The sequence below is a fragment of the Eretmochelys imbricata genome, chromosome 14, assembly GCF_965152235.1.
Source record: "Eretmochelys imbricata isolate rEreImb1 chromosome 14, rEreImb1.hap1, whole genome shotgun sequence".
Taxonomy (NCBI): Eukaryota; Metazoa; Chordata; order Testudines; family Cheloniidae; genus Eretmochelys; species Eretmochelys imbricata.
The window spans coordinates 49,315,397-49,334,923 of NC_135585.1; the positions used below are offsets into that span (position 1 = coordinate 49,315,397).

The following is a 19,527-nucleotide window of genomic DNA, read 5'->3' on the forward strand; positions in this document are numbered from 1 at the left end:
AGAAAAAAAAACCCCCCCACACACACCCCCCCCCCAACAACAACAACAACAAAGCCCCTTTATGTTAATTTTTAACAGAAAGTTCCGGTTTCCCCCCACTGGCGGCCCCGCGGGACTGGGGCTGTGTCTTTAAGAGGAAACTCTCCCCTCCCCCCGGGACAGGGGTTGGACTGAGGCAATTTCCAGTGTTACTTTCACTGTCCCCGGGCGAAGGCTGCGAGCCGAGCCACGTTTATCGATCGGAACAAACCCCCGTTTCTGTTCACAGCCTTCCCCGGAGAAGCCCCGAGGCAAAACTGCAGCTCCTCGCTCGCCAGAATGAGCTGAGCCGCCTCCGAGACCGACGGGAACAGTCACCGAGCATGGGACTGTCCCAGCCAGAGGAGCCAAGTCTGGCCACACCCGGGAGGTGTTAAACTTCTCAGAAGACCCAACCAGGTGGGTTAATTTTGCTCCAGAAGGACTGTTTCTAACGTCTAATGCACGATCCTTATTGCTTGGACAGATTATTCAAAACACAAGGAGTAAATAATCCTGTGAGAATTTGTTTCTCTCTTTATGGGAGGGAGGAGGGATAGCTCAGTGGTTCAAGCATTGGCCTGCTAAACCCAGGGTTGTAAATTCAATCCTTGAGGGGGCCTTTAGGAATCTGAGGCAAAAATTGGGGATTGGTCCTGCTTTGAGCAGGGGGTTGGACTAGATGCCCTCCTGAGGTCCCTTCCAACCCTGATAGTCTGTGATTCTCTGGGAAGTTTACAGTATGTCTACATTCAAAGTGATGTACTATCAAATAGATTTCAGATTGTTTTCATAGCAATGTAAGACGAGACTTTTGCAGCTTGTTGAATTTGTCATTTCTTTCTTTTGCTGAATTTTATTCAAGAACAGTGGGCCCAAGACTGTTCTTGGAGGAGATTTGTAACTTCCTCTATTTTAAATGCAGGAAGCTTCCTGCACCAAACCCAGCGGTCATCAGTCTAGTTTTCTGCCTGTGCTCTCATTGCAGTTTTCTGCCTCTTGACTGCGGTGCGGGGGGGCGGTGAATCCTTTTGTTCTTATAAAAAATAAAATTATGCTCAGAATCAATTGAAACAGAAAACTGCCTCCTTTTCTCCTCCTGAACTCAGTGGGACTTAAGCATGTGCCTAATGTTGATCCTGTGTTCAGGAGTGTCACTGAGTAGGGACTTCAGGCCATACTAAAAGAGGGAAATTTATACATTGTGTAACAGATTATCTCCTCCTGTGTGAAAAGCCATTCAAGGGGCAATATCATGAAGAAACCTATCGGAGTACAGCTATTTACAAATGGTCGTATTGTTGGGAAATTTATGTTTGTATTTTTAAAACATTTTTTGTTTATTTTTAAATTTTTAATCATGTATTATTGCACAAAATATTAGTTTTTAGGGTTTTTTCCAGTTTTTATTTTTTCTCCCTTTTCTCCTTTGAGACAGGATAAGGGATGGGTGAATAAAATGCTTTTATTCCATTTGATTAGAGTTTCTCATTTTGAATCAATTTGAAATATTTTTTTCATTTAGCATCATTTTGTTGAGAAATTAGAAACATTAAAATAATAGGAAATCATCAGTTTTTAATTTTTTTTATAAAAGCCATATTAAATTGAAAAATCATTTTTGTTTAAGCATTTTTGACCAGGTTCAGTATTGTCAACTCTCATAGTTACTTGTGATTTTTGTGATTTTTTTTTTTTTTTTTAAATCTCACAGTATTCGGTAATTTTCTGAAAGCCGTAATGTTCTAGTTTTATAAAGCACAAAAAAAAAACCCACCCCACAAAAATTTATAGCTTGTATATGTTCCCATAATTAAGCAATTATGCAGTTTTATAGCGAATCAAAGCTACAAGACTACACAATCATAGGCATGGGAAGTAGGGGTGTGGGGGGGTGCAGCGTTCCCAGATTTTATGTGGGGCTCCACTCCTGGTCCCAGGGCTCTGATCCTGGCCCCGCATGTGGGGATCCACTCCTGCCTGCCACTAGCTGTGACCCCAGCCACAGCCCCTGTACCCCTGTCTGTGCCCCACCCTTCTGGAGACACAGCCCTGCTCCCAGCCCCAGCTCTGAGGGGAGGGCATGTGGGGTGTGGACGGGGTAAGGGGGGGCACGAGGTAATAATGTTGGGGGTACTTTCACTGGCTTTCAGCACCCCCACTGTAAAAACTGTTCAAGTGCCACTGCAGACAACACAACATCGGACAATACCACACACACCTAACATATTAGGGTGGGAGTTACACTGACTTTTGAATACTGGGGTTGGCGGTGCTGCTGGTCTGTTTTTGAAAGGCACAGACAAATTTCAGCTTTCTGCAATAATTCATCCAATCTACACAAACCAATGTATCACACCTATTCATTTAATTCCTCAAAGTGCTGGCAATAGGGGTCTGAAGGAAATGTCAGACACTCAGGGTGGAAGAAAATTGATCTTTAAAAAATGATTAAAAAATATATCAGAGGTTTTTCTTTCACTTGGATTTTTTAATTTAAATTAAATACTGGTTTATCTCTCAAATTAAAATTATGACAACTGATACTATGACAACTGATACTATATATATATATATAACATTCAAGCAGTACATGTTTGCTGCAGAAGTTTTAAAGAAAATAAGATCAATGAAGTGGTGGAACCAGAATTTTGTGAAGGGCTCACCCAGCTTTTGACAGCACTAACCTCTTCTGCAAGTGCAAAAAAAATATTTTATTCATTTCCATGTACCCAACTAGCTCAGTTCAATGAATTATCCATTCAAAGTTGAGAAACCAGTTGGGAGTTGAAAAATCAGGAATGTTTGTTTTCTGCTTCGAACCTATCATTAAAAACAAGGTGTGAGAGGATGAGATCTACCAGCTCTAAAACCTTGAAGGACACAGTGACCAGAAACTACAGTTAATAGTTCCTTTTTCTAACAAATCAGATTTGAACGCAAATCATGTTTTGGTAAAGTATTTTTCTCTTCTCTATCCTGATTTCTTGCTATTCCCCTCCTTTTCCTCTAGCATTGAGCCTCAGTCAGTGCACAGAGAGGGGGAAGAATTCAAACATTCATTAGAAACCACTCAAATTACCCCAGATGCTCAGATGAAACAATCTATACTTTAGAATAAACTACTTTATTAAAAAGGCTTCTGCTGGATTCAATGTAACTCAAAGGAAAGGGGTAGCCATGAGCTCCCCAGAGACCCTGGTGCTGTGGCGACATTTGTTACATAGACACAAGGTAGGGGAATGATTTTTGTTTTATCCTTTGACCTGGGTGTATGCAAAGTGTGAATGAACTGTACCCTGACAGCTAGTGATGAGCTAGGGATGGGGGGAATCTTCAGGACCAGGCTGTATTTACATGAACACACCCATTCCGCCCAGGTATCTAGCAGACAGAGCTGTGTAATGTTGCCCAAGTGATCAATTTTAACTGGTGTTGGGTTACAAATCACTTGAGTATTGAATGCAGGGGTCGTGGAATGTTGTTATCCTGATTGTGTGAGTAAAGGGCAGCAGAACTGTGCTGAGCTGGTCCTGATTGAGGGGGGTCACCCTTAACTCAACTGAACCCATTAAGCAAGGGGCTCAGATGCCAAATCTATGTGGAGATGGGTGTTGGTGTCTTCTGTCTGGTAGTGTGGATGCTGCTTAAAAGTTGTAGGTGTTTCCTCTTCCCTGTTTAGAAATAAAGCTCCTTAGGCTCTGTGAAGAGTCTTTTGTTTTGTTAAGTGACCACTAGAGCTGAAATCACTGATAACCAGCTCTATAGGACAATTTATCTGGTGAAAGACACTGTGCAGTCTGCACTAGCGGTGAGGCTCCCCTGCTAACAGCTGAAATCACTGAGAGCTGTGCAAAGTGGTGGGACCATAGGACATCCCAGTGGGTGCTATGGAGTGGCTGGAAGAGCAAGTGACATTTTTTCCCCCTTCCACCCTTTCCTGGGTGGGAGGTGAACTCAAGTGAACCCATCTATGAATTTTGTGTCCTCCCTGACCAAGGATATCAAGTGTGAGTGGGGTGCTTTGGAGAGAGAAGAGAGGGGCACGTTAAAGGGGAACTTTTGGTTGCTGGATGTAAGACCCTGAGGCAAAAGGACACTGGCCAGCATACTCGGGGTAGGTGTTTTGATTGTGGTACTATGCTTATGAATCCTGCGTGCGGCATTTTCCGGAGTCAACGCCGGGTTACTTTCCTCCATTTTATTAGATGTTTCTTCTCTACCCCTCTCCCACTCTGTGCTTGTGAGAGGGCAAAGTGTTGCCTCTAGAGGCAACTGGGGTGGTGTGTAATTGTCCCAGGTTACGGGGTGGGGACTCGAGCTGGTTCTGTGCTGTATTGTTAAGAGGCACCCTGGATACTGAACCCGGCGCTTCTCGCCACCGACTCCATCTGGCAGGAGGGTCACACAAGGATGAATATTTTACCTCAGGTTAAACATATCAAGTGGCAAATTCTTAGAAACAACCCAGCCCACCATCCCTGCTTACCTGGCTTCCTTCCTTCCTTCCTGCAGAGGAAGTCTCCACTTGCCTTCAATGACATGGAAGGGGAGGGGAAAGAGATGGAGGGAGGGGTTGATGGTGAAAGGCAGGAAGTTTGCACAGAAACAAACTTCCCCCAAATCATTTTTTGCTGAAGTTATTTAAAAAACCCACCTATGGTTACCCGGAGCCTGGTGATGCTTTTCACACACACCCTGGCATCCTAGGCTCAGGCTGGAGGGCCATGCTGCGGGGGAGTCAGAAGCACAGGACAGTGATGCGGGATGAGGCTGAAAAAGCCCCCAGCCAGGCTGGTGCCAGGATCCTGGCTGGGCTGGGTCTGTTCTCTGCGGGGCCAGGCTGTCTGGACTCCTGCCCAGCAACACCAGGCAGGCTGGCTCTGCTTGGTGCTGTGATGGGACATGCTGGGGGCATGGCACAGACACACTGAGCTCAGACCAATGCAGCACTGAGAACAGGCAGGCTCGGCGCATGGCACAGGGATGGGGCCCAGACACACTGAGCTCAGACCAACGCAGCACTAAGAACAGGCAGGCTCGGTGCATGGTACAGGCACAGTTAACTGAGACTGCAGGAGAGGGCAAGAGGCAGGCCCAGAGGCACATAGCGCTGTGATCCGGGTTGGGGCAGAGGCTCAGAGCACCCATGGTGATGAACTGGGCTGGCTCCCTCCGACAGCGAGGGCCAGACGGAGGGTAGGCGGGCGCTCCCCCGTCCACGAAGCCCCAATGTGACCCGCAACAGCTTCTCTGCTCCGCCCTGCCCTGACCTCTTGCCCCAGAGTCCCAGGGCCTGGACACAGCCCCTTCCAGCCAGGGATTGCACTGACCCTGCACCCACCACTGTGGGGCAGCGCCTGGGCACAGGTCAGGGATGGTGGGGGTGCAGGTGAGGGGCTGGCACCCACAGCGCCTACCAGTCATTGGCTCTTAGCCCGGAATGGCAACAACAGCAGCTAATCAGGTGAAGGAAAGTTTTTGAGTGACACTTCAGCATCTGCCCAGGTGTTCCTGGCCCCGGACCTTGCCCGCCTCCCAGCCGGCAGCTGGAACCAGCCCAGGGGATGGCTGGGGGAGCAGGACTGACAGGGTGGGGAGCCCGGCTGCACGGGGCACAGGAGAGTGACACAGGACAGGCTCCAGCCCAGCGCACAGACCGGGGAGTGCAGTCCCGGCCCTGCTGCACTCCTCAGGGGAGCGGGGGCGGGGCTGGGGTGGAGCGGGGGCGGGGCTGGGGTGGAGTGGGGGCGGGAAGAGGCAGGCTGGGGTGGGGAAGGGGTGGGGCGGGAAAAGGCAGGAAGAACCGGAGCAAATTTCCTGGTGCCCTACGCAACTGTGTACATGGCATATGGTTAAGGACAGGGATAAGGATGGCCCTGAGGTGGGGGGAAGGGGCAGAGGCTTTTTTATATCTCCTCCCAGGATGCTGTTTGCCAGAGCAGAGGGCTGTGTTCTTGCAGGCACAGGCATCCCAATCCCTCGACTGTCAGTGCTTAGACACTGCAGCTCCGCTCGGTCGTATGTAAGCGCTGCGGGGCTACGTTCCTGCTCCCGCCAGCAGACTGAATGCTGGGAAATATTGCACAGACGCTCCCTCCCTCAAACTCTGCCGCTCACATTTTGAGTATTTAAAAGAGTCTTCTGTCAGTTTCTGTGTCTGTGTCACTGCTGTTCCTTTCTCCTATATAACATGCTGAGGTGCTAAACTTCCTCCAAGAGCCCACACGTCCGCACCTCTTCCTGCACCCCAATCCTCTGCCCCAGGTCAGAGCCGCACCCCTCACCTAAACTCCCTCCCAGAGCTTGCACTCCAAACCCCCTCCCACAGTGCTCAGGAGGGGATAAGGCCTCTGGCTGGGGGTGCAGGCTCCAGGATGGGGCCAGAAACAAGGGATTCATGGTGCAGGAGGGGGCTCCAGGCTGGGTCAGGAGGACTCTGGGGTAGGGCCAGAGCCGAGAGGTTTGGGATGTAGGAGGGGTGTCCAGGCTGGAGCTGAGGGGTTTGGAGTGCAGGGTGGGTGAAGTTGTGGGCTCTGGGGTTGGAAATGACGGCTTAGGAAGGAGTACTGTGGAAAGGGATCTGGGGGTCATAGTGGACCACAAGCTATATATGAGTCAACAGTGTAACACTGTTGCAAAAAAAGCAAACGTCACAAGAAGTAATTCTTCCACTCTACTCCACACTGATTAGACCTCAACTGGAGTATTGTGTCCAGTTCTGGGTGCCACATTTCAGGAAAGATGAGAACAAATTGGAAACAGTCCAGAGAAGAGCAACAAAAATGATTAAAGGTCTAGAAAACATGACTGATGAGGGAAGATGGTTTAATCTGGAAAAGAGAAGACCGAGAGGGCACATGATAACAGTTTTCAAGTACCTAAAAGGTTGTTACAAGGAGGAGGGAGGTAAATTGTTCTCATTAACCTCTGAGGATAGGACAAGAAGCAATGGGCTTAAATTGCAGTAAGGGGGGTTTGGGTAGAACATCAGCAAAAACTTCCTAACTGTCAGGGTGGTTAAGCACTGGAATCAATTGCCTAGGAAGGTTGTGGAATCTCCTTCACTGGAGATTTTTAAGAGCAGGTTAGACAAACACCTGCCAGGGATGGTCTAGATCAGAGGTTCTCAACCTTTTTCTTTCTGAGCCATCCCCCCACCCCCCCTCACCGACATGCTATATAAACTCCATGGCTCACTTGTGCCACAATAACTGGTTTTCTGCATATAAAAGCTAGAATCAGTGTTAGCGGGTAGCAAGTAGGGCAAATGCCTGGGGCCCCATGCCACAGGGACCCTCACGAAGCCACATTGCCCCATGCGGTGGGGCTTCAGCTTTCTGCTCTGGGCCCCAGCGAGTCTATTGCTGGCCATGCTTGGAGGCCTCCCTGAAACCTTCTCGAAGCCCCCTCAGGGGCCCCGGACCCCTGGTAGAGAACCACTGGTCTAGACAATATTTAGTGCTGCCAGGGGAGTGCAGGGGACTGGCCTTTATGACCTCACAAGATCCCTTCCAGTCCTATGATTTTATGATTCTGAGAGGGGCTTGGGGTGCAGGAGGGGGCTCTGGTCTGGGGCACCATGTATAAAAGTTAGGCACTGAGAAAATCACTATGATCTTCAAAGCCCAAATTAGGTGCTTAAACTCCTATTTAAAAAAAGTAAAATAAAAAGAATGAGGAGAGAGAGGCCCCTGGGGTTCATCTACACAGTCCATGGCGCTGAGCCAGCCTCCCAGCCTGGGACGACAAACTGGAGCTTGCATTAGTCCTCTGAAACAGCTGTGTAGGCAGCACTTTGAAGTTGGGGGGACGTGAAGCAGAGGGGTCCCACATCTCAGGGGAGTGCCCTAAATCCTGGGATAAAAGTTATGAGGGAGTTTCTCCTCTCTCCCTCTCTTCTTATCTCCCCCCTACCCCGAGGTGTTTTGTGTGAACTTGCCTGCAAGGCCTGATCCTTTAGGCATACTGGAGGATGCTACCAGACTGGGCCCCACCCACGGACGGTGGGTAGGGGAGGCTGGATGGGGTCTGAGTTTCCCCAAATGGGCAGGCATGGCCCTCCCCCCCCGCCACACTCCACCTCTCAGGGCCCCACTTCAGCAGAGCCGTTGGGCAGATGGAGGACATGGGGCTCCCCACAGCAGCCCAGGCTCCCTTTTAGCACAGTCCGGCTCTGGCTTTCAGCCTGGCCAGGGTACGGGACCTCAGGGGGAAGAGGAGGAACAGTGGGCAGGGCATGATCAGCTCCTCCACTCTGAATCGCAGCCCCTGCCTCTGTTGCTTCCTGCCTTCCCAAGGCTACTGTGCCCATATTAAAAAATGCAGAGACCCTGGCCCCCCTGGACCCTCCTGGATCTGACACCACTGCTCTGAGTGAGTTTAGGCACCTATAGGATTCATTAGGAATTTTCTGCATTGAAGTGCTTTTGAAACTGAGACTTAAGCATCTTAAACAGGGACTTTGGTACCAACTGATTGTGTGTATCCAGGGTAACATTGTTATCGCGCGGGCAAGTTCACGTTGCCCTGTATTTTTTGTGGCCACAGAGCTATAGAAGAGAGGGTAGCAGGGGTGACTTCTGGTCCTGTGTTTAGGGAAGATTTGATGACGTGCCTGCGAGAGAGGCAATGTAACATATTGTGAGACAGATTGGTCTCTGCTGTGTGAAAAGCCCCATTTTCATGAGCAAATCTTTGGGCATGGTTAACCCAGGGAAATTATTTTTCATCACTATTTTTGAACAAAATTTTTGTTTCATTTTTACAATTCTATTTTTTTAATGAATCAACTCAAAAGAATGTCTTTCATGAAACAAATGGAATGGAATAAAAACTAACATGTTATTTATTTATTTGTATATTTCCACTATCAACAAAACAATTTATGATCCAGAGCAGAAGTAGAGAGAACAGAAGCCTAGAGATCACAGCAGCCATGGCCTCAGGGGCTCCTGTAAGGGAAATCCAAGAGGAAACCAAATGTCCCATCTGCCTGGAATATCTGAGGGACCCAGTCACTGTACAGTGCGGGCACAACTTCTGCCAGGTCTGCATCACTCAGTACTGCGAGACATGGGCAGAGCTGGACTCTGACCCCTTGTGCTGCCCCAGTTGCAGAGCCCGAATCCAGAAAGGGGCTCTCCGAAAAAATTATCAGCTAGCAAATATAGTGGAAAAGATCAAACAACTGGATTTCAAACCAGGAAAAGAGAATGTGTGTGAGAGACACGGCAAAGCCCTGGATCTGTTCTGTGATGAGGACAGGGAAGCCGTGTGTGTGGTTTGTTGGAGATCCTCAGAGCACAGATTTCACACGGTGCTTCTCGTGGAGGAGGCGGCCCAGAAATACAAGGTAGGAAACACTGGGGATCTGGGAAATTCTTTCTTTTTCAGACTCAGTCTCTCAGAGCCACAGAATCTCCTAATTTCCCAGATTTTCTCCCTGATCTCTGGAACCACCTAAATCTCCCCACCCCCCGCAGTCTCCTTCCTCTGGGCAGGTGCAGGGAGCCTTGGCCACTGATGGCAGGCACAAAGCCTGTCATTAGGGAGACATGGGGCCTAGCTACACTTGCAAGTTAGAGCACATTAAAGCAGCCACAGGCAGCCTAACTCACGACCCATCCACACTGGCAAGGCACGTCGAGTGCCTGGACTCTGCAGGTGGAGCGCTCCTGGTAATCCACCTCCGCGAGAAGCGTAACGCTTGCTGTGCCCCGGCTGAAACACTCCAGCATCTGTGTGAACGAGGTGTTGCATCACTGCGCTGCGATTGGCCTCAGGAAAGGTCCCATAATCCCTTTAAGTCAAGTGGCCACTCTTGTCATTGTTTTGAACTCACTGGGCTGTAGGAATGCAGATATCCCCCTTCAAAGCTCCGTGTCTGACAACCGGCTGCTTCTCCACTCCAAGACAAAGCAGCCATTAGTGTGGAAAGCTGCTCGCTGTGCCTGTGTGTGAGAGAGAGGCGGGGGGGGCATGTCTGCTGGTGTCTGAACTTACAAGGAAGCCTGCTGACACGCTCTCAGCCCCCCGAAAACCCACTCTCTCTCCCCCCACATACACACAACACACTCCCTGTCACACTCCATCCCAACCCCCTCCTCATTTGAAAAGCACCTTGCAGCCCCTTGCATGCTGGGATATCGCTCCCTCAATGCACTGCTCTCTGTGGCGTTGTAAGAGCTGCTAATGTGGCCACGCCAGTGGGCTTGTAGCTGTCAGTGTGGACACACAGCAGCGCTTTCCCTGCTGCGCTCCCCGAGGGCTGGTTTAACTCCCAGCGCTCTCCATCTGCTGGTGGAGCCAGGCCCGTAGGCACTGGAGCTCCCTGGGAGGCACGTTCCTCACACACAGGGCAGTGTCCTATCCACTAGGCTACGCTGCCCGCTACCCCCAGCAGCACTGAGTAGTGATGACGTGCGGCCATGAGGAGGAAAAGACTCCTTGGTAAAGGTCCCAGGTCCAGCAGGGAGACGAGGTTTCCCACTGGGATTCTAAACTCCTATATTGCTCCATTAGGGGTTAAACTCGGAAGCTGCCAGCCTGGACTAGAGGAGATCATGGGGCTAAACTCCAAGCACCTTGAATGTGCACACAGAAGGGCTCCAGACAGCTCAGGTCCATGTCAAATACCCCTGGGATTATACTGGATTGTAACAAAACTAACCCTAGGCTGGAGCTGATCGGTGCCAGTCTGACCTGTTCTGTTGTGTACGTGGGCAAGGACCAGCCAAGGTGGTTCCGTGAGTCCCACCAGGCAGCCTTTTGAAATCTCCCAGAATCCACTGCTTCCGGGATCTTTATGAGGGAATGGGACAGTGGGGGACCTGCCTAGGGGGCATCGCCACAGAAAGGGTTTAGGACAGCACTGGGGCTAACCCCAACCGTTCTTCAGACAAATCAGCCTGTTTAATTAGGGTGGCCATTCCTGAACACAGCACATTCCCATGCCTGCCTGCATGGGCCCACCCCCAACTGTATCTCTCGGCCTGGTTGGGCCCACCCCCGCCTTTGTCAGCACACCCCCACCTGCATCATTCTGCATCAAAGTACCACCCCCACTCCTGCCCCCACCCTCACAGGTGTCCTCCTGCATCCTCAGTTTCCTCCTGTCTCTTTTTCACCGGACAAAGCCACCTCCAGGGACCTGGTGGCTTCTGGGATTTGTATCATTTTGTTTATTAAACCTTCTCGAACCCAGATTTATTGAGTCATCCCCATGTGACTCCAGTGTCCTGTTATGTGCTATACCACTTATCAATTCATAGATACCAGTAAAGCTTGGTTATAATTGAGATCTCTCTCTAATTATTATAATACCTGAACCTGAATGGGTAACAAGTCAGAATATGACACACTCCCAGTCTGCATTAATAAGGTTTCATCTCCTTGGTGGTCCTGATGTCGCAAAGCAATTCACCAACAATCATCTTGGGTTTTGGGTGGAAAAACACCCAGCTCCACACCCCTCTCAGCCATCTAAATGAAACCTCTCAAATCCTTTATGGTTCTTCAGGAAAAAATCCAGGCCCATTTGAAGACTCTGAGGGAAGAGAGAGAAAAGCTTCTGGGATTTAAAATAATTGGAGAGGGGAAAAGGCGGGAGTATCAGGTAAGGTGCCTGTTGTTATTAATTGGCAGGGACTGGCCGTGGGAGGTCCATTTGGAGGCAGATTCCTGTGTGACCTTGGTGAACGTGGACTTGTGTGTGTTTCTCCGTGATCATGGATTGCTGGGTTAGATTCATGTTTAGAGAAGCCCTAAGTTTCCATTGCAGTTGATGAGTTAATGTCTAGCCCTTGTGGCTTTCCCAGAAATCCTCCCCAAGTGAACTGAATGTCCCCGTGAGGTGCTGTCCACTGTGTTTGGTCATTTTGTGCATTATTAACGTGTTTGTTCTTTTTTCTTCCGTGGCATCTGTGTCAGTGTAGTGCTGAGTCCTGCCTCCTGCTGCTCTGGGTTTGAATTCACAGAGACCATGAATAACAGAATACGCTGACCATGACAGACATGGAAACCTCCCTTTCAGAGGGATGCAGGGGCCAAAGGGGAAGGTGTGAGAGTCCTCAGCCTCGTACACACAGGCATAGGCGCAGACTTCACCTCTAGCTGGGGCGGGGGGGGGGGGGGGCTCGACCCCCCCACTCTGCCCCTGGCCCTGCTCCCATTCCACTTCTTTCCCCAAGACCCTGCCTGCGCCTGGCCTCTTCCTGCCTCTGCTCTGTCCTCACCCTGTCCCCATTCTATCCCTTCCCACAAGTCCTTGCCCCATCCCCACCTCACCACGTTACTGCTCTTTCCGCTGCCCCCTGGAGCATCCCCAACACCATGAAACAGCTGTCTCAGGGCAGGTGGGAAGCGCTGGGAGGGAGCAGGGGAGTTGCTCCATGCGGGGCAGAGGGGGAACTTGGCTGCTGGTGGGTACTGAGCATCTGCTAATTTTCCCCCGTGGGTGCTCCAGTCCCAGAGCACCCACGGTATCGGTGCCTATGCACACAGGGTACAGTCAATTGTCAGAAATTTTCAAAGAAATTCTCCCTACTGCACACTCAGCTCTACATGAAAGGACCCCGGGCTCCATCCATGTCTCTGACCAGCCCTTGCCCTGTTTTCGTACAGAAACAAACACAAGCCGAGAGGCAGAAGATTGTGTCTGAATTTCAGCAGCTGCGGCAATTCCTGGAGGAACAAGAGCAACTCCTGCTGGCCCAGCTGGAGAGGCTGGACAAGGAGATTGTGAGGATCCAGAATGAAAATGTCAGTAAACACTCTGAGGAGATTTCCCGTCTCAGTGAGCTGATCAGTGAGATGGAGGGGAAGTGTCAGAAGCCAGCGAGTGAATTCCTGCAGGTGAGACTGAGTGGGAAATATTAGCACTGGAGCATAGTGGCCAGGGCGGGGCCTCCCTTCCCTGAGATCCCCTGTAGGTGTCCGATGGGGCTGAGATTCTTTTCTCTCTCTCTCCTCTAGGATGTCAGAAGCACCTTGAGCAGGTACGTGGCTCTCTCTTGCTCCCCCTCACAAATCTGGGAAAGAGCTTGGTGATATTAGCACCACATCTCCCCAGGGCTCTACTGAAAAATGTGTGGGGAAGATCAAAAGTCGGATACCGATCTCTCTGATCCACTTCATCCTGAGGTTCTCACCCTGGTACAGAAGAGTCTGGAATTCACCATTCAGTGGGAAAGACTGACATCAAGTGTTTCCGAGAGATGTCACATCCCTGGGGGAGTGGCTGCCTCAGGATTGTGGGGATGGAATATGGGCCTGTCACTACTGGGGCCCTGGTTACCATTCAGCTCAAGGCAGCAGTGGTCAAGAGTCTTTCCCACCTGAGTCTTTCCCAGCCTGAGGACTGTTTGGAGAGCTGTGTGGAATGAGCTGGGGACGGGGGAGTTGGTGTCTCAGTTTAGTTCCTAGTGGACAGATTTCTACAGCACTTTACATAGGAACCTCCTGTCCCTCAGAGCATGGAGGCCAAAGAGTGAATTGGCCATGGAGACTCAATTCCCCTTTTTATCCCCAGAGCTCATCTCACCAGACCAGAGTTGAAGAATATTAAGGAGTCCTTAGAAGGGAAGGTTGTACGGCCATGGGCTGTGTTGCACCTACTCTGAGGCTGGGAGAAGTCGAGGAATTTGAACTCCAGGCATATTAGAGCAGCGACTCTCTAGTCAGAACTTATCATGAGTCACACAATGAAATATAATCATGGGAAATTGTTTCTCTCCAGGTATGAGAAGGGGAAGTTCCAGCAGCCAGAGGAGATTTCTCCTGAACTGGAAGAGCGAGTCAGCGATTTCTCCCAGAAAACTATTGTGCTAATGGAGACTCTGAGGAAGTTCAAAGGTACCCAGAAGGGATCTAGCAATGGAAATTGGGCTGAGCCTCTGAGAGTGTGGGAAGAGAATGGTGCTGGTCAATTGGTTCACACTTAGATGATGCTTCTATTTAATTGTTGGGTGAGAAGGCCAGACATTTGGGTCCAAGACACTCAGGTTGATTACTTCAAACCTTTGTTTGCACCAGAAACATGCTTTTCAATGACAGTTACAAAGTAAGAAATGACTCATCGACTTTAAGGTCAGAAGAGACCATCGTGATCCATCTATTCTGACCTCCTGCATATTGCAGGCCACAGAACCTCCCCACCTACTCCTGCAATTTACCCGTAAACTCTGGCTGAATTACTGAAGCCCTCATATAATGATTTAAAGTCTTCAAGTTACAGAGAATCCACCATTTCTTCTAGTTTAACATCGGTAAATGAGACGTGCCCCATATGGCAGAGGAAGGCAAAAATAAACCCCAGAATCTCTGGCAATTTGATCTGGTGGAAAATTCCTTCCCTATCCCAAATATGGTGGTCAGTTGGACACTGAGCATTTCAGCAAGACCCAAAAGCCAGACACCTGGGAAAGATTTCTCTCTAACTCAGAGCCGTCCCCGACTCGTGCCCCATCACCAGCCATTGGGATATTTGCTACTAGCCATTGCATGTGGAGAGACGTGCTGGTCAGTTCCCTTCTCCCGGGGCATAGGTGGCTCACGGGGGATTTCTCCTAGGAAGCTCTAATTACCCCTTACAATGTCTGGAATATTAGACACCTCCAAATTGCATATTTACTTGTTCTTTTCCAATCACCTTTGAGTGGTATGAATATTAAGTACCTTATATAGGTCATACACGACACATGCATGAACACATCATTGGCAGGGCTTTTTTTGTTCAAGTTATTTTCATGTTATTGTTCTCTTCTCTGATTGATTATGCACACGCCACTTTAACCCTTGTCTCCACACAGAGGGTATTGGACATTGCTAACTTCTCTGTGGCTGGATGCACAGCCCCCCTCAGCCTAGCTCCTGCCCTTCAGTGCCCCACCCCAGTGCACAGCCCCCCTCAGCCTGGCTCCAGCCCTTCAGTGCCTCCCCCCAGTGCACAGACCCCCCCCAACCTAGCTCCAGCGGTTCAATGCTGCCCCCCGCCACTGCACTGTTCCCTTCAGCCTTGCTCCATCCCTCCAGTGCCGCCCCCACTGCACAGCCCCCCTCAGCCTAGCTCCAGTCCTTCAGTGCTGCTCCCCTCACTGCACAGCCCCCCTCAACCTAGCTCTGGCCCTTCAGTGCCGCCCCCCACTGCACAGATCCCCCTTAGCCTTGCTCCAGCGGTTCAATGCCGCCCCCCCCACTGCACAGCCCCCCTCAGACTAGCTCCAGCTCTTCAGTGCCACCTCCGTATTGCACAGCTCCCCTCAGCCAAGCTCCAGCCCCTCATTGCTACCCCTCCCCCAGCTGCACAGACCCCCTCAGCCTAGCTTCCCAGGAGCAGCAGGGATGAGGGACAGTGGGAAGCCACTTCACGGAGTCACCAGAGGTGAGTCGCCCCCCAGCCCTCCGAAGAATTTGTTCCACCCTGGCCCCTGCTCACAACAGATCCATGCCCACCACCAGAGCTTGTCCCTTTGTCCTGGTCAGGAGACAGAGGAGGTTCCCATCGACCCTGGGATCACCCCTGCCCGGAGAGGGGTGCCCTGGTCACAGTGTGGCGATGGGAAACCCTGCTCCACTGAGAGACCCCCCTCCTCTGCTTCCCACATCCTGTGACATGATGGGGGATCTCCCATGTAAGGGACACAGACTGGGGAGAGACATGGGGTAAGCGGTGTGGAGGTGGGACACACATACACACACACACACTCATCCTCCCATCAGACATATTATTTAAAGTAGTGACAAGAATGCACTGAAATACGGTTTTAGGCGAAATATTTATTTCAATGCCCCCATCCCACAAAAAAATATTTACTGCGGCAGTGAGGGACATTCATAGATTCATAGATATTTAGGTCAGAAGGGACCATTATGATCATCTAGTCTGACCTCCTGCACAACGCAGGCCACAGAATTTCACCCACCACTCCTACAAAAAACCTCACACCTATATCTGTGCTATTGAAGTCCTCAAATCGTAGTTTAAAGACTTCAAGGAGCAGAGAATCCTCCAGCAAGTGACCCGTGCCCCATGCTACAGAGGAAGGCGAAAAACCTCCAGGGCCTCTTCCGATCTGCCCTGGAGGAAAATTCCTTCCCGACCCCAAATATGGCGATCAGCTAAACCCTGAGCATATGGGCAAGATTCATCAGCCAGATACTACAGAAAATTCTTTCCTGGGTAACACTCACCTGAGTTGAATTTATTCCTATTATTATTGTTTATTATTTATTAATGAGCTAGGTTATGGTTTTTTCAGTGTGGAAAATTGTGTGTTATTTTACGGGTTGAATGATGACTGAATGACATAACCCCCTGCCAGTGTCCGTCACTCACTCCGGTAATTTTGTCAAGTCTCCGTCACACAACACGATGCTGCCTGACCCCTGGCCAAAGAGACCAAAGTGGGTAAAGTTACTTTTCTGCCAGAGTCTTTCTATGATCTGGATCTATGTTATGACAAAAGGCCGTGAGTGAATGAGACAAACCAACTGGAGTCTGAAGGGTGGGAAGGGATGAGGAGGGGAAAAGTAAATCTCTCTTACAGATTGTGTGTCCTGGGATGGTTGTGAGGCTGAAAGGACGTTGGTTCCATTGCTGGGAGATGGCTGAATGAGAGAGGAAATAGAAGGTTTCAGTTAGTTTCTATTAAATGCCTGAGTGTGTCTCTGGGCCTCTCGATCTGTTTCTCTGTCATGATGAAAACTCAGTTCTATGCGTTCAGAGTGGGGACACTTATAAATACGAAAGTCTGAAATCTCGTCTCTTTTCTCCTTTCCCCCGCCAGACACTCTGCCATCTGCACTGGAGACACAAATTGGGGAATCCCTAGGAGCACACAGACAGGGTGAGTTTGCAGCTGGAGATTGTCTTTACATTAGGAGAAAATTCCAGTGAAAACATCTTCCTGAGATTGTAACGAAAGTTACCAACCAAATCCCCAGTGGCTGTGGCATACACAGCCCTAAAAAAAACCTGTACACAGTGAGGAGATCCAGGGGCACTGGAACATGGGGGGCCAGGGAGCCAAGCTCACCCTCTTTTTTTAAGATGGGCATAGTTTGGGGGCAGGGGGCCGTGTTGGCCCCCCACACTGCAAGCCTTGGGCAGGCGTGGAGCATCGCAGCGTTGGCTGTGCTTCATGGAGGGGCGGCTGATCAACTGCGCCCTGTGTAGTGCAGCTTCTTCCTGGTGCTTGTCCCTCTCAGTGGCCCCACCCCTGCTCCTCTTCCCCCCGGACCCTCCCCCTGCCCTGGGTGCTGCACGCCGGAGAGTGGGGACATGGGAAGGTGGAGGGTCAGGGGCTCTCCATAGTGGCCAAGGCTCCCAGCCTGGCCAGGGTTAGGGCCTCGGTGGGAAGATGAAGAGTGGGGCAGGGCCAGGGAGAGGGCAGGGCCACAGGTGGTGGGAACCAGTACCCCCCTCCCCAACTTCTGCCAAGGTGCCGGAACACCTGGGGAGATCCCAAGCTGACATCACACAGATAATCCTGACACCAACCTGAGTGCTGAGTTCATGCCCATGCTAATGAACAGAAACACTCTCCCTGAGCAGCACCCGAACAGAGCTCTCTGCCCTGAGGACTGACACATCCCTCTGCTTTACCCCGGTGCAGGGGGTCTCCCCGTTGCTCTTCTCCAACATCCTGCCTTTCCTCTGGGCAGGGCTGGGCTCTCCCATTGGAGCTGCTTTCTGGATTGGGGTGATCCTTTCCCTCTGATGCTGCCAGCTCCTCCCTTCTCTCTGGGCTGGGGATGGGGCTACCCCACCCAATGCCACCTCTTACTCTCTGGTGTTAATCAGCTCTTCCCCAGTGCTGCATCTTCCTCTCTCTTCCCAGCCCTGGGAGTGGAGACTGCATTAAAGGAGGAAGATTTCCTCTGGTCTTCAAACCTGTACCTGCTTCCTCTGCTCCCTCCCCACTAAAACCTTTCTTGGTGTGTCTCTCCTGCTGGGAATGGAGCAGAATCAACAGGGGTAGCTGGGAGCTGAAGCTTATGCAAGCAAATGGGAAATTAATGAAGTGTGTCTCCTTACAGAGACTGAGGAAGTGCAGTGACATCCCTGCTCAGTCTCAGGTGCCCAGGACAGAGGCAGCTCCCTGCGATCCAGGCCTGTCCCAGCCAGAACAGGGCTGCTGGGGAGATTGAGAAATGGCCCCAGCCTCCCCCAGGGCTGAGCTCTGCCACAAATGCTCTGATTCTCTCTCCCCAGCGAATGTGACTCTGGATCCAGACACGGCTCATCCCCAACTCGTCCTGTCTGAGGATGGGAAAAGTGTGAGACGGGGAAACATACGGCAGCGACTGCCCAGTAACGCAGAGAGATTTGACACTGCGCCCTGTGTGCTGGGCTGTGAGGGATTCACCTTGGGGAGACATTGCTGGGAAGTGGAGGTTGGGGATGGGGGAGGCTGGGCTGTAGGGGTGGCCAGAGAGTCTGTGGGGAGGAAGGGATGGATCAGCCTCAGCCCTGAAGGTGGGATCTGGGCTGTGGATTGGTGGGGGGGTCAGTTCCGGGCTCTCACCTCCCCTGTGACCCCCCTGCCCCAGCACCGGGTCCCCAGCAGGATCCGGGTTTGTCTGGACTGTGAACGGGGGCAGGTGACATTTATCGATGCTGGTGACGAGACCCCGATCTTCACTTTCCCGCCGGGCTCCGTCCCTGGGGAGAGAATCCGCCCCTGGCTCTGGGTGGGGCCGGAATCCCGGCTCCTACTGTGCCCCTGAGCCTGGGGTGGAGAATATCACACTGGAGAACCAGAAACCAGCCTTTCTAGCCTCACACATCCCAGTCTCTATGACATAGGAGGACTCCTGTCTACCCAGCCCCTGGCACCTCATCTCTATGACCCCTGGAAGCTCCTCCCCCTTCTTCTCCGCAGCAACAGGCATGGGAGGGGGAGGAACCCCTGGGGCTGCAGGAGGGGCAGAGGGGCCCTGAGGGGCAGAGGCGGGGGCTGGGCAGGGGGCAGAACTAACAGCCGGGCTGGGGACAGGCAGAGGTGGGGGCTGGGCAGGGACCCAGCATGAATCAATCAGGGGTTGGGGGGCTGGGGAGAAGCAGCAGCAGGGAGCGGTTTGTGCAGATCTGTGGGATTGGATCTCATGGGGTCTCCCACCCACAGCTCCTGCCCCAGGGGCCCAAGTCACTTCAGGACAACTGGTGACACTGTCATGGTCCCACACACATGGCGAGGGGTGAGGTTGGGGGGTGGAATGGGTAAGGGGTGCCGATTGATGGAAAAACCATGATATAACCTTAAAAAAATCATCATTGGGTCAGTCTCACAATTTTTTTAAACTCCTGAGGTTGGCAGCACTGGGGGAGGCAGGGACAGGATGGGTTTAACCAGAGGGAATCAGAAGAAGCAAGAAGGAAAATGTGAATGAAAATGAAACAAGAATAAAGGGAGAGTCCAGGAGAAATGGTGGAAAATATAAATGAGAAGAGTGACAGGAAACTCCCAGGGGAACCAGCCTGGGGGCAGCAAGAGGGGAAGGGATAAA

The 19,527-nt window shown here is 51.1% G+C and overlaps 1 protein-coding gene across 1 annotated transcript; it reads left to right on the top strand.

Moving 5' to 3' along the window:
- Nucleotides 1-233: 233 nt before the first annotated feature.
- LOC144274538 (zinc finger protein RFP-like) lies at nt 234-18,902 on the top strand. The gene is made up of 8 exons (XM_077833416.1): nt 234-438; nt 8,915-9,373; nt 11,540-11,635; nt 12,643-12,873; nt 12,994-13,016; nt 13,757-13,872; nt 16,806-16,865; nt 18,233-18,902. Exons 2-8 carry the CDS (start codon nt 8,957-8,959, stop codon nt 18,745-18,747), a joined length of 1,458 nt encoding a protein of 485 aa, XP_077689542.1. The 5' UTR covers nt 234-438; nt 8,915-8,956; the 3' UTR covers nt 18,748-18,902.
- Nucleotides 18,903-19,527: the final 625 nt, after the last annotated feature.